The sequence below is a fragment of the Coturnix japonica genome, chromosome 26 (genome assembly GCF_001577835.2).
Source record: "Coturnix japonica isolate 7356 chromosome 26, Coturnix japonica 2.1, whole genome shotgun sequence".
Lineage (NCBI taxonomy): Eukaryota > Metazoa > Chordata > Aves > Galliformes > Phasianidae > Coturnix > Coturnix japonica.
Window position 1 is genome coordinate 1753849 of NC_029541.1, and position 22250 is coordinate 1776098.

General features: G+C 53.2%; 1 protein-coding gene across 1 annotated transcript; it reads left to right on the forward strand.

Annotated features, from left to right (window-relative positions):
- Nucleotides 1–13126: 13126 nt before the first annotated feature.
- On the forward strand, nucleotides 13127–21433 carry RBM15 (RNA binding motif protein 15). The gene has a single exon (XM_015884973.2). It carries the CDS (start codon nucleotides 13260–13262, stop codon nucleotides 16059–16061), a length of 2802 nt encoding a protein of 933 aa, XP_015740459.1. The 5' UTR covers nucleotides 13127–13259; the 3' UTR covers nucleotides 16062–21433.
- Nucleotides 21434–22250: the final 817 nt, after the last annotated feature.

The following is a 22250-nucleotide window of genomic DNA, read 5'->3' on the forward strand; positions in this document are numbered from 1 at the left end:
CTCTGAACCAGGTGGCTGCAGCCTCAAAGAGCCATGGAGCCCAGCTTGGCTGCTGCAGTGAGCAGGGCAGGCTCAGCTGAAGCCCCAAGAACGAGCTGTTCCGTGCTTTTTTCTTTTCAACCCACCCAGGGGCATGAAAGTCTTAAATTCAGGGCTGCAGAGGGAGAAGGGGAAGGTTAAAGCCGGGGGTGGTGGTGGGGGGGGGTGACAAAAGAGCTGCCACAAAGCTGAAATGGAAGAAAGCAGCCACAAGTGTGAGCAATCAGTGGCTGATGGCCAAGCAGCAATTACAGCCCAGCCTGGGAGAGAACCATCGGTGAGCACAATGCTGCTGAGCAGCTGCTGTGTCCCTGAGGATGCTGCACGGTGAGGTTGGGCTGGGATCGATGCTGAGCACTCAGGGCTGTTCATTCAGGTGATGCTGGGCAGCTGCCTCCCCCTGGCTGCACCTACGTGGTATTTGGGGAGCAGCCCTGCAATGTGCATGTGTGGGTGCCTTAGGGAGCTGGGTTTGGAAATAGGAGGCCATGGGGTGGCTGGAGGTGACCCCAGGCAGCAGGTCCCTGCTCTACCCTTCCCATCACTGGGCTGTAGCACACTTTGCAACCTGTTTCTCAGCAGAGCACAATGAATCAGGAGGATTCCCCTTGTAAACCCGGAGATCAGCAGTTCCCCCAGGATGGTTTCAGGTTGCTGCTTTAGGATGTTTAATTTGCCTCTGAAATCTTGTAGGGTCCGATGCAAATCCCAGCATAGAACTGGGGAGCAGCTCCCAGCCTTTCCCATTGCAGCCATGGAGATTTGGGATGTGGGCAGACATATAAACAACACAGGGGGTGCAAAGTGGGAGCAGGGAGCCCAGGTCTGGGAACAAGAAGGAACAAGATGCTGCATCTAGAGTGCAACCAGCGGCTGAGATGTGCACCATGGGGGAGACATTGATCAGGTGAAGTCGTGCTGGGGCTGTGCAGGGCTGTCTGGGCACGGCCAGGGGCACCCCAGCTTCCCAAAGGAGACACTGTGAGCTCTGCTGCTGGCTGGGAGCTGAGCATGGCTGCTCCTCGCAGCAGGGCTTGGATGCAGCACCTGGCACTGGTCCCCTCCTGGCTGCTGTCCCTTGGCTCACAGCTCCTCTAGGTACAAACCCAGTGCAAGCCAAGCATTGGGGGGGGATGAGGGGTAGGAAAGGGGTTTGCTCTGCACATGCTCTGCTTTATTTTCCCTGCAAAATCCCCCCTCGTGGGTTTTTGTCCCTTAGTTTGCATTTAAAGCAAAGAGCAGCTGGGGAGGGCAGGCAGGTGGAGCAAGAGGGGGCACCTGGGGGCACCCAGCAGGGCTGGCAGGTTGGGAAAATGGGCAGGAAAACCCAATTCTGAGGGGGCTGGTGGGGGAGGGATGGTGACAGCATCGCTGGCCTCAGGGTTGGGATTAGCTGGTGGGTGCACTTAAAGGAATTGTAATCAGCCAAAGATGATGCCGTCGATAAATACAGACTTATGGCAGCACGCTGAGCACCCCACGAGCATTGCAGACCCACAGCCATCCCTGTCTGTCCCCATGTGCCCCCCACCCCCACTGGGATGCTCTGGGCTCTCAGTCTGTTGGGGTTTGTGTTGAAGGTTTGGCAAAGAGGATGAAGGGTGGTGGGGTTGGTTGCGTCCAGTTCCTGCTCATTTAACGTGATGAAATCTAATAAATCAATCAAGCCTGGAATGGCTTTTCTTTACAGTCAAGGAATGCAGCCTGCACCCCATGTTTGGCTGAGCCACGCAAGCTTTGCATGGGTTTACTTTACCCCCTTGGCTGTTCACAGCTGATGTATTTAATGCTGCCATCCATCTGGGGGGTGGGAAGCTTGGATTCAGCCCCAGCTTGCAGCGCTGATGTTTGTGCCTCAGTTTCCCCCTCTGGATGCCCCCTCCCAGGGAAGGGCTGATTGCTGGCAGCACGTCTTTAAAACAGAGAGACGCCTGTGGAGTCTGCAAAAAGACACTCGGAGGCAGCTGAGGACAGCCCCGCTAATTGCAGCGAGCAGAGCACGCTCTATTTTGCCTATTACGGTCCCAGCACTGGCAGCACCCATGTCCCCAAGGTCCCTATTTGCTGGACGTCCCTTTTCCTCCACCTCTCCCAGCTGCTGGCACCCACAGCTGCCTATTTCTTCACCTTTCCCCCCAGCAAAGGGAATTTTGGAGAGGCAAAACAACACCCAAAGGGTTGCATGATCTCAGCATCCCATCTCCAGCTGCTCCTTTACCCCCATCCCTACAAACAGGGCTGCTTTCCCACCCCACACCAAGGGCTGAGACCCCACCAGCACCCCCCCACCCCCATCTTTTAATTATTTTAACTATTTTCTCCCTGTTTTTTTTTCAGCTGATTCATGAAATCTCCTCTCTGGCAGCACCGTGTGGCTTTAAGCTGTTTACGCGAGCTCAGGAGGCGACAGCGAGGGGGGTATTTTTAGCTCGCCGGGTAGCAGAGAGGGATTAAAATGCAGTCAGTGTTACAGACGCTGGGGCTGAATCAGTATTCCTGCACAAACCTCTCCGTGCCAGCAGCTCCCATTGAGTGTCTGAAAAAGCCGAGTTTCTATGGAGACCCGGCTCCAGGGCAACCCGATTCCTCGTTAAAAAGCAGCAGGTAGGAGCGGTGCGAGGCACAGCCACGCTCCAGCTGCAGGAAGAGAGAGCTGCCACTTCCCCATCCTCGTATGGGATGCAGAGGGGAGGGCAACGGGATGCAGGGTGAGGTTAGAGGGTGGTTGGGTGCAAACGGAGCCGCTGGTCCCATCCATCCCTCTTGGATGTTGGTTTTTGGGTTGGTGTGGGGAAAGGAAGTGATGCTGTGCTATGGGGAATTTGGATTTGCATTGCTGTGATGGTGGGAATTTGTCCCGCAGATCCTATGCTATCCTTATCCTATGGGATAATGTCCTCTCCTTAATGGGCTTTGCCCCCTGGTTGTCTCCTGTGTGGGAGCAGAGATGCTCTATGAGGATGGAGGTGGAAGCCTGGGGCTGTGCTGCTTGTCCTCTCTGGGTTTATCTGTTGGCCAATGTGGACGGGACAGCCTTAAGAGTGAACTCAGTGCTGGGTTGAGAGACTCAGTGCTGGGCTTTGGCAATGAGGGCATCATCTAATCCTAACAGCCTCTGCAGCCCCACCAGAGGCATTTTAATGGGCACAGGGAGATTGGTTGTATGGCAAACATCAGGATCTGATTCTTTATGCCCCCAGCAGTGGGGTCTTGCCTCAGTCCTGTGTTTTCCAAGCAATCTCCATTTCTGGATCTGCTGAGATCCAAGCTGGAACTGCAGGGCTTTCTTCTGGTTGCTTTGCATGTATTATGATGGGATTTATCCCATGTGGTGTGCAGCTTCTGGGCAGGGTTGGGATGGAGCAGAGGAAGCAGTACCAGTGCATCCCTAAGGGCTCCCTGGACCCATAGAGAGGCCCCAGAGTGGGACCTGAGGGCAGGTGGGCTTCATGGAGAGCTGGGTCATGAATGGAGGAGGGATGGATCTCAAAGCAAGGCCAAAGGGGAAACCAAGGCAGCAAAGCCCAGATGCCATCAGGTGCCTCCAGGCCACCTCCTCTGTAATGTGGTTCAGCATTTTGATTCCCAAACCAGCCCAGAGCAGCCACAGTGGAACGAATCTGCTCAGATCTCAAAGCTGGGTTTGTGTTTTCCCATCTTTCACCTAGGAAAAGAACCAAAAACCCATTGAAAACCTGTCTGCAGGAAAAGCCTCTTTGCTTTCTCAAAGCCTTTTTCAATAGGAGATAAATGGGTGTTTAAAACCCCACGGCCTTGGGAGCAAAATCTGAGTTGAGAACCCGTGTAAAACAAAGTGATTTCTGCAGCCTGATTTATTCACACTCCAGCCCAAGCAGAAAGCTTTCAGTGGGAAGGTTCCTTTTGATCTACAAACTGTTGTCTTTGGCTTTTCCTAATTGAAAACGGCTCCCATTTTCACTAATAGCTGCTCTGCCTTCCCCAGCCTGCATGAAACCACTCGTATCCACTGCGTGGTTTGCCAGGGCTGGGCTTTGATCTCGGGGTGTAGCGAGGCTGAGCTGCAGCACTGAGACAACACTTTGGGTTTGCCCTGTTCTGGGTATTAAAGCAGGGGGGAATCAACCCATCTTTTAGCCCATCTCCTTGATTCTTTGCAATGGAGCCCGTGGGGTTGTGATGCTGCTGCTGGAGAGCAAAGCAACAACTGCAGTGAGAACAAAACCCAATGAATTGCAGCACTCCATGCATCCATTGGCATAAATATCATCGTAACACCCCTAAAGTGTCCACCATGCAGAGCTTCTCTTGGTCAGGGAGGACTTTGCACTGCAGTTATGGGGATGGGTGTTTTTAGCCCTGGTGGGAGATGCTGCCCTCAATCTTGCATTGGGATCCCTCCATGCAAAGGAGGGAGAAGCCCAAAGAACAGACTGTGGAAAGGATGCTCTGCTTGCTGTCAGCTGGGTTAAGCACTGTATAACACTCTGGTTTGCAAACAGCTCTGCAAGGCTGTAGCAGCACATTGCAGGGCCAGGGGAGCATCGTGCCCTGCAAACCTCACTGTGCGCTCCTCTCTGCAGCCCCTCTGCTTTGCATTTACTGCCATTTGCAGCTCTTTGTTATATTCTGCCGTTCATTTTTTTGCAGCTGACAGCATCCCGCTGTGCGTGGAAGGGAATTATTTAGGGACACAAGCAGTGGGTTTTGGAAAACACATCATAACGGGAGAGCTGTGCTTCCTTCCAGGCTCACTCCCTGCCATGCAGCGGCCACTTTGCTGCCAGCTCAGCCGGGGCCCCTCTGGTTTCTAAGCAGAATAATTGGGAGGCAGCTGGAGCTGGGGGCTCTTCGTGCTTCCTGAGCCTTTGTCCCTCTCGGTGAAGGACGTCATCATCCTGGAATTGGTTTCAACTCGTCCTCGGTGCGGAGCCAGGAGTTGGCTGATGGGTTTGGCAGGGCCGGGTTTGGGGGAAGAAATGGATTTTTGAGAGGTTGGGGTGAAATGGAGCAACCAGTTGTGCTGGAACTTGGTGGTCTTTGAGATCCCCTCTAACCCAAATGATACCATGAACCCCTCCAGAGTTGAGCTGGGAAGCGACAGGGGAGGAGGTGAGGAGGTGGGCAGCTCTTGGTTGGGGCTGTGCTGCAGGGGGGTGGGCAGGGAGGACCCTCCTTGGTGCCCCCCACCCTCTGCTTTAGCCTGCAGGAAATGTGGGCTGAGTGATGGGGCTGTGCTCTGCTTGCAGGCTGTGCTGCCATCCCATGCTGGCAGTTCATGCTTTGGGACTTCTAAATTTGGGTGAATGGTGGGGAAGGAGGACTGGAGCATTTATCTCTCATGCTCCATTGTCGGATCAAAGTAACCCTGGCTTTAAAGGCTTCCCATTCAGCTCGGGGCCAACAGGGAGCAGGACGATTAAAATATCCGATCGCTGCCTTTCCATGCTTTGAAATCACTTGGGATCACTCCACCTGGGCAGAACCATCCTGAGCATCTCCTGGGCCTGGCCACGTGTCCCCAAATGCAGCTGTCACCAGGCTGAAGTCTGCAAGCTCACCCCAATGAGGCTTCTCGTTTTGGTCCAGAGGATGCTTTGTTTTCCTCTCTCTGCATAGGAAAGCAGCAACAAAAAGCAGCAGCATGAGCATCTGCAAGGTGTACATGGACCCACTTCTGCACCATCTGTCAGGATCAGGATGCTGCTGAACAACACTGGGGAGGGCAGCAGCTGTGGGGCAATGGGAGCTGCTCAGCAAAGAGCCCACACTGAGGACTGAGCTCTGGACAGATCGATGCTAATCCCATTGTGTGCACTGCAGAGCTGGCAGCACAGCAGGGACAGCACATCCCCAGCCCTGATTGTGCCACTGGTGAGCTCAGGGTGCAGCATTTCCCCCTTCAGTCTCAGCATCTCCATCCCAAATCCCTCCTTTCTGTGCCACCTCTGCTTTTCCTCCTGATGGTTATTTTTTGTGCGGCCCATTGTGTTCAACCACTTTGACTTCCTGCATAAGTCAGGCCGCGAAAGCACCGTGTGGCACTGAGCCTTATTATTAGCATTTATTACTGCAGATGAACGAGCACAGAAAGCACGGCTCCATGGGTGGGGAGCTTTTTAAAGCAATCACCTACGGCCATGCAACCTGTTATGAAAACTCTCTGCATAACCGAGCTGTTACATGCATGGGAGGATGTGGGTAATTATAGGGAAATCAACATCTCTTGATGGGCTGAGAGCCCACCGTGTTTGTTGTGGAAATGAGGGGTGTCAGTGGTGCTGTTGGGGGTGTTTCCAACCACCCTGGGGTTGAGCAGGAGGGGATGAGGGTGGTAGAAGTGCTGCCTGATTCCCAGGTGGGGACCAATCATGCTCCATGTTCAGTGCTGATGAAGGCTTTAACTCTAGTCTTCCTCCACTGCACCCAAACCCCATTGAGGTCCAGCCCAGTTAGATCCTCTCTGGATACAAAGCAGCTGTTTGGTTTGGTTTGAAGACCCCAAAATGTTGAAGCTTTGGGCAGCTTGGAGTGGGGTTTAGGAGGTGATTAATAGGTGTGTGATGAGACAAACCCAAGGGGCAGAGCAGGAGGAGGAAGGGATTGAACTTGGTGCAACACAGCTGCCCAGTTCCTCCCCATCCATCCCTCCCTCCATCTGGCTTAGCCTTAACTCTGCCCACCTCTGCTTCCCCCTCCCCATTGCTGCAGGGTGGCTCCTGCCCCCATTGACCCCACTGCACAAGCTCTTGGTGTCTGTGCCACCACCTCCCACCCAAAGCCACCTACTGACCCTCCCATCCCAGGTGAAGACCTCCAGAGCTTCTGCAAGCCAAACTGTGCTGCAAAAGGCTCCGGGTGAGGTTGGCATCTGGGTTTTAATCTCCCTCCTGCACAATGAGGGAGGATGAGAGGACCCAAGGAGCCATCAGGGCAGGGTTCAGCCCTAATGCTGTGCCCCAGGTGGTGGCACGGGGAGGGGGGAGGGAAGAGAGAACAGGCTGGGCTCATTGAGGCATTCACAGCCTGGCTTCCCTCCTCTCTGATTTTGTTTAAATTAAGCCATCTGCCCACATTAAATGGTAAATTATCTCAGCTGCTGCCTGTCTCCCTGTGGGGGAAAGCAGTCAGAAGAGGGAGGAAAGGGGGGCAAAGGCTGCAGAGAGCTGCCCTTGGTTGGGATCTACAGTGCTCTCATGGAGGTGTGTGCTGTCTCTTGAAGTCAGACCCAGGCAAAGCAGAGCTGCCCCTTGGCACAAGGCTGAGAGCTGTCCCTGCTCCACCTGATGATGAGCAGCGAGTCATGGTGAGAGTCAGCTCGCGTCCTTGGGAGTCCTTCTGTGGGCAGCAGCACTCAATGGAGCAGAGAGATGGGAGACCTCATGAATCAGCTCAGAGCAATGAAGGGATCCAGTGTACCGGGACGGCAGCACCAGGGCTGCCATGAGGAATGGGTAAGGTAGGGCTTGGGTTAGGTCAAGGTGGGTTTTATTGTACCTTTATTATTATTAATGCAAGTGGTAACAGCAAAAGGATGGCTTTACATTGCATTAACTGAGCGAGAACCTTGGGGCTCCTCACCTCAGACTGTGACCACATGGATGTGGATGGGCTCCCAAGGGGAGACCCCTGGATCACAATGAAATAGGGATGCAGCAGCTGGTGGAGCATCCCCAGGGCAGGGCGAGAAACAAGGCTTTGAAATGCTGGTGTTAAAAGCAAGCTGTGCATTTTCCCCTGTCCACACCTCCTCTCTCCCACCTTCCAGCCATTATTTGCGAGTTATTTTCCAATGAACAGACTAATATTCACAGCAGCTTGAGCCTGAGGTGTGAGAAACAACAGCAGTGCCAAAGCTCTGAGTGTTCAGCAGGCACCCAGGGTGGGATGGGATGGGTGGAACGACGCAGAGCTTGCCATGAATGCACTGAGAGTGTCAGCAGCAGTTGTTGCATCTCCTTGGAGTGATGGTGACCTGATTGCTGGCAGCCTCTACCCTGGGCTCATTAAACACCAGCAACATGGGGCTCATAAAGCTTTCTGGAGGAAGAAATCTCAGCTCTGAGCATCCTTGGGCTGTGAGATGCTTCTCCATGTGCCCCGTTGGATGGTTTGGAGGAGGCTGAATGGGAAATGCAGGCTGGATCTCCCAATGGTTCAATGCCAGTGGTGGAATGAAGGGTTCAGGATGGGGCTGTTCAGCTGGAGTGGTGCAGATGTGGGTTATAATCCTGCTCTAGGATGGGGGGCTCTAGCATGGTGTGTGTGCCCAGGCAGTGGGGAAGTGTTGGATAGAAGATAATGGAATAAAAAGCCACAGGGAGAGAACAGAGGAGAGGCAAAGAGATGTTTCTTCTGCTGGAAGGCAGCGGGAGATGCTTCAGTTTCCCACTAAAACCACCCAAAGGATCCAGGCAAGAACCAAAAGAGCCCAAAAGAAAGCAGTTGGAGTGAGGAGAGGGATGGATGGAGCTCAGAGCCTGGAGTTAATGGCCTGTGAATAGGATGGATGAGGAGGGTGGGGGGGCAGAGCCTGAAGGGCAAATCACGCCTGCAGGAAAGATGAATGAGGATGAGCAATGCAGCTTCCCAAGGGCACAGCAGGAGGATGGGGTGGATGGGGTAGGAGACCTCCCTGGTGATGAAGGGGTTAAACAAACAAAGGGGTCTCTCATCAGTTTCCAGCAAGCATTTGGGCTTCCTGCTCCTTTGTGTGCCTCTGCTGGTGCAATAAACCCACATGTGTATGTGTGTGTGTATATCCCCCCCTACCCTGAGGGCTGCAGGGGGAAAATAACCTCTTCCAGCTGCGGGGCCTCTGAGCTGAGGGATGGGTGATTATCTACAGGTGTCAGATGGGGGTTAATAAACTGAATGCAAAGCAATGGGAATGGTTTGGAGCAGGGCAGGAGGCTGTGTTTGCATTGAGGGTCGCCTTAAAGCATCAAGAGCATGAGGTGGGTTCATGCTGAACTCTGGTTTTACCTCTAATGTGAGGTCATGGAAGGGTTGTGAGTCCCCCTATGAGGCTGCAGGGGGGGGTTGTTCACCCTGTGTGCTCTGTGTTAGCTCTGCTCTTTTTTTGGATGGCTTTTATTCCCCCCCTCCCTGCACCCAGCCGGTCTGCAGACAGGAGAGATGAAAATGAGCTCTCATCTTCTGCGGAGGAGAAGTTCATGGAGAGAGAAAGAGATGGAGGGAAATTAAACAGAAATAGCTTCGGGGTCATTTAAAAATATCCCCCCACGCCTCCCTTAAATATATACTGAGAATTCATAGTCCGTGGCTGATGGAGCTCTAGGCACCGAATGTACAGAACGCTCTTTGATGAAGACCCATGGGATGGGATGGGGGGATGGAGGGGGTAGGTGAGGGCAGCTCCCCTGCTATGCCCACCCATGTGTTCTTATAGGGTGATGTTTAGGGGATGCCAAGTATTGGGATGGCTGGCAGCAGCCTGGTGCTCTTTGCATCATCCAGCCTGTTGGTTTTGAGATCCCAAAGTGATTCAGGAGGAAGAAGCTCCCCTTGTTTCTAACAGCATCCTGGGCTGAAGGAAGGCTAAAAAGACAGGTCTGGATCAGCCAGAGCACCATGAATTATTCACTGCTTCTCCGAGTGGCAGAGGATCCCATTACAAGGTGCTGAAGGGTCTCCTTGAGCAGCACAGCCTCACCCAGAGCTGTCAGCTCAGAAACACAAGAGCTGGAGGGATCTCAGCTCCTTCCCCAGGGCCAGCGCTGCTCCCGTAGCAAAGCCAAGCAGGGTTTGACTTTGGGGCTCTGCCTGAAGGTTGGTGGGTGTCTCCTTACAGACCTGCTTATTGATCGTCTCCTGCCTGTATTCCCACCCTGTCCAGATTGGAACTGCTGCCCTCGAGATGACGGATGGAGCTGCCAGCCTCTGATTTATTTTAATTGCCATCTTTCCTTCCTGCTGGCGATGGAGAGGCGCTGTGCTGGGGGGATTCAGCTGGAGGCTCTGGGGGCATTTGAGGCTGTTTGGGTTGGGCAAAGGAAAAAGACACGGTCTGGGCACACAGGGGCCATCTCCTCCATCCCCATGTGAAGGTGCAGAGCTCTGCAAGCTCCTGCTCAGCTCACCCACCCTGCTTGTATAAAAGGCTGAGAAGCATCATTTGCTGCAGGCTGAATGCTTGCTTCTCTCCCCATCAGGACACTATGGAAAGGGCCTGAGGTTCTGCTGGGAGCTGGCTTTGCACAGCATCTCTTAGCATTGCTTCTCCCTCTTACAGCAAGCATCGCTCATCCTGCAAGCATGTCATGCTTGGCAGTGACTACAGCTTGCAGCAGGGATGGGGGCCTCCCATGTATGTCCCCTCCATCCCTATCCAAGGGAAGCTTTCTGCCCAGGAACCTTTGCTGGGGCTGAGCCCTATATGAGACACCTGGGGGGCTATGTGAGGTCCCTTCATTTGGAGCTGCCACCTGTTTGCAGGTCATACAAGGCTGCTGCAGAGCTCCATCATCACATCACATGCCGTGCAGTGACACGGCAAAGCACGGAGCAGCAATTCCAGTGCTTAAAGGCACCGGGCTGTCCCTGAGTCTCAGCAGTGATGAGCATGAGGACCTCACATCCTTCTGCATTGGGTACCTCAAATCTGCTGCCTCCATCCCAGTGGGTATCACTGTCTGGAAGGGGCTGATCCATCCTTCCTGCTGATGGATCCTGTAGTGCAGGATGTGCTCCACGTTGCCTTAATTCTTCCTCCACTTTGAGGGTTATTCTTCCCTTTCTATTCATCTCCAAACGTTAGAGGTGGAAAGTGAACAACGCGAATTGCTCCGTTACTTATCAAAGCCGAATAATATGAGCAGAGGAAGAAGAGGGAGCGATCTACCCGGGGTTGGGATGGGGGACAGCGGGGTCTGATCCGGACCCGACAATTCCTGGGCTGTCGCTGCCCTCTGCCGGCTGCGGGGGTCGAGGAGCAGGGGGGCGTTGGGATGCTCGTAGAGGTTAATGCCAGGTCCTCGGTGTTGAGCTGGTTGAATGGAGATTAAAACCAATGTGTATATGCAATTCGAGAGCTCTCCTGATTGACTTCAGAGCGTGGGGAGGAGAGGGAAGGTGGGCAGCGGGATGAGCTGCTCTCACCAAGCACATTCAGGTGGGGGGATGCTGTAAGCACTGAGCCCACCCCAGGCTCTGCCGTTTGTGCTGCAGGACGGATCCTGCTCCTCCTGCCTTTCCTCGAGGTGCTGGGCGCTGTCTGTGGTTCGCTGCCAACCCCGATCCATGGCGTGGATGTCCTCCAGCTTTTTCCTTCTGCTGGTTGAGGCAGCGCATGAATCGCATTGAGCACATAGTGGAAGCTGAGGTCGGAGTGCACGCCTGCTCGCTCTCGCACTGCAGACAGGCTCCCAGGAGGGCTCTTGTGGCTTTGCCTAAGTGAAGCTAACGCATTTCGACAGCTCTAATGGGCAGCTGGGATGGGAGCGAGGCTGCAGGAAGAAACGAGGATGCGAAGCAGCTCAGGGAGCAGCTGGGATGATCAGCAGGGGATGATCAGCACAGGGGGAGCAGCAGCACTTTGTGTCTCCTCCTCTGTGCCCGATGGAGTTGGAGATGATCATTTAAAGAGGAACAAGACAACAGCACCTTGCACTCAGCCTGCAGCACCCAGACACCCCCCAGGTAATGAACCTAAATACCCCCCAGGTAATTAATAAACCCCCAGACCCCCCAGGTAATGAACCTAAATACCCCCCAGGTAATTAATAAACCCCAAAACCCCCCAGGTAATTAATGAACCCAAACATCCCCCCAGGTAATGAACGCTAAATACCCCCAGGTATTATGAACGCCCAAAACCCCCCCGGTAAATTAATGAACCCAAATATCCCCATATAATGAACCCAAACACCCCTCAGGTAATTAATGAACCCAAATATCCCCCAGGTAAATTAATGAACCCAAACATCCCCCAGGTAATGAACCTAAATACCCCCCAGGTAATTAATGAACCCAAATATCCCCCATATAATGAACCCAAACACCCCCCAGGTAATTAATGAACCCAAATATCCCCCATATAATGAACCCAAACACCCCCCAGGTAATTAATGAACCCCCAAACCCCCCAGGTAATTAATGAACCCAAATATCCCCCATGTAATTAATGAACCCAATCACCCCCCATATAATGAACCCAAACACCCCCCCCATAATGAACCCCCAAACCCTCCAGGTAATTAATTAACCCAAACACCCCCCATGTAATTAATGAACCCAATCACCCCCCAGGTAATTAATGAACACCAACACCCCTCCATGTAATTAAGGAACCCAAACACCCCCAGGTAATTAACCCAAATACCCCCAGGTAATTAACGAACCCAATCACCCCCCATGTAATTAAGGAACCCAATCACCCCCCAGGTAATTAACGAACCCAATCACCCCCACGTAATTAATGAACCCAATCAGCCCCCATATAATGAACCCAAACACCCTCCATGTAATTAATGAACCCCAACACCCACCAGGAGACCAATCAAAATCAAAGCGCGCTTGACTGACAGCCATATTAGCCAATCCGCAAGCTCCTACCCGCATCCAATCGGGTGCTTAGGGAGATTTTCTCGTCCAATGGTAAACGAAGAGCGGAGCGTGGGCAGCATCCCGCGCTTCTGCAGGAGTGGCATTGGCTTCAACCAATCAGAACAAGGCAGACCAGGTTGGCAGTGACCAATGGGAAAAGGGGGCGGGTAAAGCGCTGCTCGCGAGAATTTGAGCGGGACAACGGGAACCCGCGGACCAATGGGGAGCAGGGGCGAGATAACTGGCAGGTGAAAGGACCAATTGGAAGGAGGAGAGAGTTTCGCCCAATGACCAATGGGAAAAAGGCAGAGCCGCTCCTAGTGACAGGAGAGCTGGACCAATCAGAAGGCCGCGCCCTTTCTAACTATCCAATGAGACAGCGGGGCGGGGCGGATGGGGGGCGGCTCTTCCCGGCGCGCGAGGCCGGCCCATAGACAGACATCTCCCTCAGCCAATAGGAACGAGGATCGGCGGGGCGGTGGGGCGGGATTTCCGCCCGGCGGGAGAGAGAGGGTGGGGTGAGGCTGCGAGCGGCCAATGGGCGCCGAGGGGGCGGGGTCGGCGGCGGCCGCGGCTTCCAAGATGGCGGCGGATGCGTGAGCGCGGCGGTCGGTCCGTCGGTGAGGCCGCCGGGGCGCAGGGCCGGGCGGGAGGCGGCCCCGCCGGGCACCGCCATGAAAGGCAAGGAGCGCTCCCCCGCCAAAGCCAAGCGGTCTCGGGGCGGAGGGGGCGGCGAGGACTCGGCCTCATCCTCCTCCTCAACGCGAGAGCGGAGCAGCAAGAAGCCCAGCGGCTCCGGCGGCGGCTCCAACGGCGGCAAAGCGGCGGCGGCGGCTTCGAACGATAACAACAGCGGGAGGCGGGGCCCGCACCAGGACAAGGCCGCACGGACCGAGAGCGGGGCGGCCACGGGCACGGGAGGGCGGCACGGGTACGGCGGGAAGAGCACGGAGCCGTCACGGAGCAGCAGCAGCCGCGGGGGTGAGTCCCGGACGGTTGCGGCCCAGTCGTCGTCGTCTGACAGCGGGGAGTACAAGACACTGAAGATCAGCGAGCTGGGCTCGGCTCTGAGCGACGAGGCGGTGGAGGACGGGCTGTTCCATGAGTTCAAACGATTCGGAGATGTGAGTGTTAAAATCAGTCGCCTCCCGCCCGGTACCGGCGCTGCGGATGAACGTGTGGCTTTCGTTAACTTCCGACGGCCTGAAGATGCACGAGCCGCTAAACACGCCCGTGGTCGCCTCGTGCTGTACGACCGGCCGCTGAAGATCGAGGCCGTCTACGTGGGGAGCGGCGGAGGGAGCAGCAGGAGGAGGAGCAGCCGTTCGCCGGCGCTGCTGGACAAGGAGTCACCCTACGGCACGGCAGCCGTGGGGCTGGCGGCGGCGGCGGCAGCTGTACGGCATCCCGCAGCTGGGGCGACGCAGCGGGCTTTGTCCCCCGCCGGCAGCGGAGGGGCGTTGGGTTACCGGGACTACCGGCTGCAGCAGCTCGCTTTGGGCCGCTTGCCGCCCCCTCCCCCTTTGCCCAGGGAGTTGGAGAGGGAGAGGGACTATGGGGGTTTTTATGAGGCGCGAGTGCGGCCGGCCTATGGGCTGGAAAGGGTGGCCAGCGTGGCGGCTGCTGGGGGATTCCGTGGAGGAGGAGGGGGTGCTGGAGCTGCCAGTGAGGAGGAGATCAGCCCTGAGGATGACCAGAGAGCCAACCGCACGTTGTTCCTGGGCAACCTGGACATCACCGTGAGCGAGACAGATTTACGTCGAGCTTTTGATCGTTTTGGGGTCATTACTGAGGTGGACATCAAAAGGCCGGGGCGCGGGCAGACTAGCACTTATGGGTTTCTTAAGTTTGAGAATCTGGACATGGCGCATCGAGCCAAGCTGGCCATGTCGGGAAAGGTGCTCCTGCGTAACCCTATCAAGATTGGGTATGGTAAAGCCACTCCAACTACCAGGCTCTGGGTGGGTGGCCTCGGGCCTTGGGTGCCCCTTGCCGCCTTGGCCAGGGAGTTTGACCGTTTTGGCACCATTCGTACCATTGATTACCGCAAAGGTGATTCATGGGCCTACATCCAGTATGAGAGCCTGGACGCGGCGCAGGCGGCCTGCACCCACATGCGTGGCTTTCCATTGGGTGGGCCGGATCGCCGCCTCCGCGTTGACTTTGCGGATACCGAGCATCGGTACCAGCAGCCCTACCTGCAGCCCCTGCCTTTGCCCCCTCCTGCTCATTATGAGCTCGTGGCGGAGGCGGCTGCTTTTGGGGCTCACCGGGGGGCCCCACCCGATCCTCTGCGGGGTGCCCGGGACAGGACGCCACCGTTGCTCTATAGAGACCGTGATAGAGACCTTTATCCCGAGACAGAGTGGGTGCCACCCCCACCCCCTGTACGGGACAGGAGTAACCGAGCAGCTGCCTACGACCCACTGGAAAGCCTAGAACGCCGTCGGGATGGTTGGTCCTTAGAGCGGGACCGAGGGGAGCGGGAGTTGGGCAGTAGTAGGGATCAGCCTAGGAAACGGAGGCTGGCTGAGGACGGAGGCCGGCACTTGGATCGCTCTCCGGACAGCGAGCGCTCTTCTTCCTCTCGGAAGCGTCACTGCTTGACCACGACCACACCACCAGACCGCAGCCCTGAGCTCGTCGGGGGGAGGGAGCGTTACAGCAGCGACCCGGAGCGTTCATCGTCTCGCTTGCTCCTCTTGGAGCGGCCCTCTCCCATCCGGGAGTCACGGAGGGGCAGCTTGGAGAGGGGTCAGAACGAAAAGCGTGACCGAAAGAATTCCGCTGAAAGGGAGCGGAAACATCGCACTTCTGCTGCTGCTGCACAGGAGTGCAAAAGCCCGGCCAAAAAGGATGAACGTGCTGCAGAGGGAGGCGGTGGAGGCTCCCGCCTCAAACCTCCACCTCAGAAACAGCAGCAGGACGGAGCATCGCAGGCCGGGGGAGCCCCCAAGCTGTGCTTGGCGTGGCAGGGGATGCTTCTGCTGAAGAACAGCAATTTCCCGTCCAATATGCACCTGCTTCAGGGGGACCTCGGAGTTGCCAGCAGTCTCCTTGTGGAAGGAGCGACTGGTGGGAAAGTAGCTCAGCTCAAGATCACCCAACGTCTTCGTCTGGACCAGCCCAAGTTGGATGAGGTGAACCGCCGCATCAAGGTGGCGGGTCCCAATGGTTACGCCATCCTTTTGGCTGTGCCCGGCACATCAGACAACCGCTCCACAGCCGGGGCTGGCGAGGCCACCACCTCCACCCAGAGGCCGCTCAGGAATCTGGTCTCTTATCTAAAGCAAAAGCAGGCTGCTGGGGTGATCAGCCTCCCTGTGGGGGGCAACAAAGACAAGGAGAACAGCGGGGTCCTGCACGCCTTTCCGCCCTGCGACTTCTCCCAGCAGTTCCTGGACTCCACGGCCAAGGCGTTGGCCAAATCAGAGGACGACTATCTGGTCATGATCATCGTCCGTGGGGCATCTTAAAAGCCCTTGTGTGCTCTGTACCCAACCCTGCCTACTCCTCCACACAGCCCCTCCAGCGTGTGCCAGGTGCTATGGGATACAGCCTTAGCCAGCCCAGTCATGATTTTAAATTAGATCTTTGTTTGTAGGTGACTTTCTGTGCCCATTCTTTTTATTTTCTGTTACCGCATTTTTCTATAAGGTTAGAAGCCAGAAAGGTTGGTTAGCCATTAGAGTGAGTAGGATGTGTTGAGAATCCCTCATCTGTGGGGATAGCAGGGAGGCTTGGCCTGCTTTGACTTTAATGACAAAATAAATAGATAAAAAAGAAAAGGAAACAAACAAACAAACAACCCCCACAACAAAAGACTGGGGAAGGGGGTGGGTGGGGATGGGGATGGGGAGGGGGGGGAAGGGAAGAACAAACTCCCATCTTCCTCATTTTGATTCGTGTGTCCTTTTTTCATTTCATGTATTTTTGTTTTTTAAAGCGAGTTGGACAAACTCATCCTTTAAAAGAGTTCTGAACCGAAAAGACCAGATTTAAAGCACTACTAAAGGTAGTTTGAATGGAAAAAACCACATCCCTGCTTGATGCAGACTGGTGTCAGCTGTTCTTTTGGGTCGTGGGAGTTCTGTGATGGCCTCAGTCAGGCCCACATCATCCCTTTCCTCAGGAGCCTGAAGTGTTTCCCTTTGAGTCCTATGGCTCGAGGTTGACGTCCTCCAGGTGACCAGCACCTGCCCTTGGGTACACTGCAGAAAATGAGTTCCTTTCTATTGGGTGTTTGATTCATCCAGCCCCACAGAATGCATGCACTGAAAGTATGCTTTTATTTTTGGGTTGGTTTATTTTTTGTTGTTAAAAAACCAGGTGTATTTCTCCTATTTCGGTTCTGTTGTATCCCATATAATGCACTTTGGGTTTGTAGCAGTGACAATGTTTGGTAAATAGCTGAGGACTTTGTTACAAACCATGAATGTCTCGTGCTTAACTCTGGTATGCAGGAAACAAGGAGGTGCTTTAAGAATCTATTGTGGTTGGTTTTGTTTTTACTGCCTTGATCCAAGAGTTGCAGGTACAGTGGGGTCTGCTTCCACGGTGCGAACTCTGAGCGAGCGTGCTTCTCTCCAGAGATGGTTTTAATTCTGTAATAATTTAATTACCTTAAAGTTCTCATTATCTTTTATACCTCTTTGTTAATAGCAAGGAACTGCTGTCTGCTAGGGACTTTTCAGGTACAGTACAGCGGGCATTACATGAGGTTTATCATTCAATAGGCATCCGGAGGAAGGTGTTATTAGCACCTCCGGGTTGCTGAGATGGGAGGAAACAGTTTGCCTTGGTTTTCCAAAGAACTTTGCTCATTTTCTCATTCATTTTCCCTTCGTTGGGCACTTTCCTCCAGCTGTCACACCTTGTTAATGCAGCATCTATAAGAGGGCGGGAAGGCATCCAAATCCCCATTGTTTTATTTAACAGCTGGAAGGATTTTGTCTCTGGCTTCTAAGCTGAAGGGTGACTCTGTATGAATATACAGGCCCTAAAATGTAATCTTGCACTTAAAACCAGAATGTAGCCTTGCACTTAGCCACATCTTCAGAGACAGGCAATGTAAATGCAGCACTGCTTCTCTCAGTTGTCTTCCATTGGGTTCTTTGGGTGATTGGTGCGGGTTGATCAACTTACACCACACAAAAAACCCCAATTCCAAGCGTGGGGTTGGGTTGCCAGTAAGATATATGAAGGATGAGATGCATTGAATGTATTGTATGAACACAGCAGCTGTCAATGTGACATTGTGTGCTCCAGATCCGCTCTCACAGAGGTGCGTTTCTGTAGGGCTATGGAACAGCTTTCAGAGCGTGTTGGATTTCCCCTTTGTGACCTGAAGGAGCAGTGCTGCATCCCAAGCATCGCTGGGAACTGAGAACTCAGATGTGGCAGCTTATCTTGGAAGCAAAGTTTGGTTTTAGAGACATTTTTTCCTTTCTAAAAGCCTCATTTAATGCTCTTAAGTGTTTGAGGGCGAAACCCGGGCTTCCCGGATTCGTGTCCTTCAATGTGAATGTAATAGATGGCAGAAATCAGCTGTTCATCTTCCTATTAACAACGAGAATTCCTCAGAGTGACACCAATGATGCAGATAACGGTGCGTTAGAGACGATATGGCATATTTACCACTTCCTGCACAGAATGTCTGTTTTAATTCTCACGGGTGGCTGTTGTGTGTCGGCGTGCAATCAAAGCTGCTGCTGCCTTGCTTGAAGTGCATTTGGGGTGAGTTTTCCCATAGATCTGAACCAGGGGATGCAGAGTTTGAAGGGAAAGAAACACTGAGCTGCTGGGAATCCCAATCTGCCCAACACCCAATAGAAGCACTGATGTTACTACATCCGACGCTGACACTTGCTAAGCACGTTGGTTGTTCATGTTGACACCCAGCAGCCACCCGTGGTTGTTTTAAAGCCTGTAAAACTTGGGGTCAACACAGCTTGTCCACACGTCAGAGCAAACAGGATGACTTTTGGGAAGAGCATCCTGGTTGCACTTCCCTTTCTCCTTGTTCAATAGCAGTGGTCGTGCTTTTATGGGTCGAAGCTGCGCCAGGGAATGGGACAGGCTGTGTTTGACTCCAGGTTTTCTTATGGAACGGAGTACCTGCTTCTTTAAATCTGGTTTATTTGTGGTTGCTGCTCTGTTTTGTAAGCAAGGATTTTAACACCCTTTGAGGGTAATTAATGTCCAAACCTAACTGACTGGCAACGGTTGTTTTGCCAGCACTTGGTCGCGTGCTGCCATCGAGTCTGGCGCAGCGTTAGCTGTGCTTTCCCTTGGGCCCCAAAGCCTGCACCATTGGAGTAACTGTCCTCTGAAAGTCATCTTGGCCAGGGCTGACCGCGTGTAGAAGTCCGTATGTGATCCCACTTCTGTCTAGAGCAGAACAGATGTAGCAGACTTCAGCTCTCTAATCATATTTGGCATTATGTTGCTCAAGCAGGAGCTCAGTATTTCTTCTAATGTCGTGTGCAGCCAGTGTTCCTCTATTTCACGAGCTAGCTTGTTGAATTACTGTGGAAAAAGGATGTCCTTTTCCTGAATCATTTTGTATAGCCGTGCTTTATGCTTTGGGGAAAGAACCTCAAATGACTCATACCTTTGTTTAAGATTTTTAGTAGGTTTTGTCTTTTAATTGGAAACTTGACGCAACTTCCTTGGCTGCTGGCCAGTGGCTTTGTTTGCTCCAGCCTGGTGCTCGGTCTGCTGCTGCCTGTTACCATCAGCTCTGCGGGTGGAGGCTTCTGGGTTACAAGTCCCGGAGGATCCTTGCAAGCATCGCAGAGGGAGAAGGGATTTACGTGCCAGGCAAACCTCAGCCTTCTCCATTGAAGTGTGTGGATGTTGAAGGAATGATTCGGTGACCGCTTGCTCAGCCTCTACAGGGGGGCACAGAGGAGAGTTTGGGATCTTCTTGCATTGCTGCAGAGCCATCGAGCTGATGGTAACCGAGGTGAAAGGCCTTAAGTATTAACGTGGAGGGGAGGAGTGAATGAAAATTGTGAAGACAGGTTTCGAAACTCTGAGGACTCAGGGAAAATAGGCTTGGAAATACTTAGTTCCGGGCTTTATGTAAACAGCGGTGAGGGCAGTGCTCCTGTGGAGCCTCTTGCACGCCTGTTGAACAGAAACAAGAGCGGAGAAAATTGCTGCCATGCATAATACAGAGTTTTTGGGGTTCTTTCCCCCCTTGTCTGCCCATTTTTTCTATGGACTTCCTGCAGATTGTGCTTGAAGGACAGGTATTCCAATGAGTTACAACCCGAATGCCGGGATGGTTTTTTTGCGTTATTAAGCTGTTATTCAGAGAATGGTTAACCAAATCCACACCTGCAGTTTTGGTTGCGACGGGTGGTGAAACACAACTTGAATAGCATCGACTTCCAATCCTAATTGGGTGCGTTTTTGCTTTGCCCTCTTCTTTAATGTTAGAATGGGAGGGCTGAGAGCAGGAGGGAGCCTTGTATGCACTACCTGTCATCCTGCTGTCGTTACGTTGCCTTTGGGAGGTGTCCGTTGAGGAAAGCCAACACCACAGGCACCACTTGGGGTTGGTTTTTCTCACGGCTGATCCTTGTGATTTATCCTGATAGCTGTTAATGGATGCGACCATTGATACTGTAAACCCGGTTTAACCTCGGTCCGAAACCAAACCCTGCGCTGCTCGTTGTGCTCCTATACATGGAAGGTGACTTCACTCAAGGTTTTCATGCCCCTGGGTGGCGTTGGTGCTCTTTGAAGTCCGGGTAGACCATTCAGCAAGGCTTTATCATCCCATATGATGTAAGGAGGGGGAAATCTATTGTATGCATTGATATGGAATAACGTTTTCTTTCCTCCTGCAAGCAAAGCTGGGCGGACTGCAGAGGACAACCACGTGGGATAGCGAGCTCTAATGGACCTTTGGGAAGAGAAGCTGTGGCTTGTGTGGAATATCCATGGGCCCATTCATGACGGAAGAAAGCTTATCTGTTTAGTATTTGTGCATTTTGACTAAAAAATGGCAGCTTTAAAAAAAAAAATAAGAAAAAAAAAATAAGTTGTGTATCTGCTATTGTGATGCCAATGGCCGTGTTTTAAAAGTGGATAAAAAATGACCTCTTTGCTTTGTGCTGTGTACACAAGATTGCTGGATAAAAAAAGTAAAGGAATACCCTTTTTATGGCTCACACAGCTTCCCGTAGCTGTCACTCAAACACGCGCTCACAGTTTGAGCTGATTTTGTTTCATTCTAAATAAATTTGTTTCTTTGGAGGAAAAAAAACACAAAACACACTGGTTTTTCTGCCTGGGAGTGAATTGACGACAACCGTTTGACCCCCCCTTTGTTTGCAGCTGAGGGGTTCTTTGCTGCTGTTGCTGCTCGGTGGCTGAGCCGACGCTCGCGGCTCTTGTGCAAAGAAGGAGGGAGAATGGAGCTTTTGCATTGACCGCCGTGTTTTACCTGCTTGGAAGAACCCAGCATCGCCCTTTGGTTGGGGTTCGCTCGCTGCTTTTACTCCTCATCCATACGAGGAAGCGGTGCTGATGCTGGCATACAAGAAGCAGCAGGGAAGCAGATCCCTGCAGCACAACGATGTCCGAAGCCGGGGCTTCGAAGAGCTGGATTTGCTGAATGTTAACGGTTCCGATCGGTTTCGTTTCACCTCGCTTGTTTTGGCCTTTTAGTTTCCATTTTGATTTTCATTTCTTATTTTTTTTTTTCTTTATTCCTTTTTATTTCTTAAGTTGCACGTAAAACCTTTGCAGCCAAACCAAAAAAACCACCCACCCAGAAACGAGGCGTTATAATGTTATTAGATGCCGTTAATAAAAGCCACACGTTGAGCCACCACTCCTCCACCTGCAGCCGTCCCTTTGCAACACTTACCATCCCTTTGCAGCAGTTCCGTGTGGTCGCTGTCTTATAGTTCTGACCGGACGACGAGTTGGTGTTGGGTAATTTTAAACCCTTTGGTGTTGGTGTCAGTGATGTTTTCGGAACCGATCCTACCTGCCTTTGGATGTGCATGCGCCCTGATACGCGTCCCAGGTGCAGCTGCACGTTTGCTTGTTGTTGAGCACGTTGTGCAGTGCGATGCTGACAGGAGGACGGAGGCAACCCGACGCTGTGGTTCTGCCTTCCCTTGGCCTGGGCTCTGCATTCATCTCAGGAGACACAGTTGGACCATCAGCTGCGATGGAGAGGAAGCTGACGCCGCAGCATCGTTGGCTCCAGGATCCTTTGGTGTGCCCTTAGGATGACTGTGATGCGTGGATGAAGGCACCTTGAAATGCAAGCTTGCCCTGGTTGCTTCAACATCCTTTCGCCTCCCGTGGATGATAACCAACCTGGTGCTGTCCTGTGGCCATACACGAGGGCTGCAGGGCCTCCCAGCAGAAGGATGCTGTTCCCGGGGCACAGAGCTGTGTGAAATCCCCAAAGCAGGTAAGAGGGTTGAGTGCTTGGGCTGAATTGTAATGTAAAAAGGGATGGTTTTGTTGTTTGCCTGTTGGTTTGTTGCTTCTCCAGCCTCGGGTGCCTACTCACTTGTACTAATGGGTTTTGGTCAGCGCTGGGATGAGCCCTGTGTTTGCTTTGGGGTTCTCCTATTTGCTATGAGGTTTCCATGCCCACAGGGTGGGTTTTCAGTGTGGGAAAGCAGAGCTGA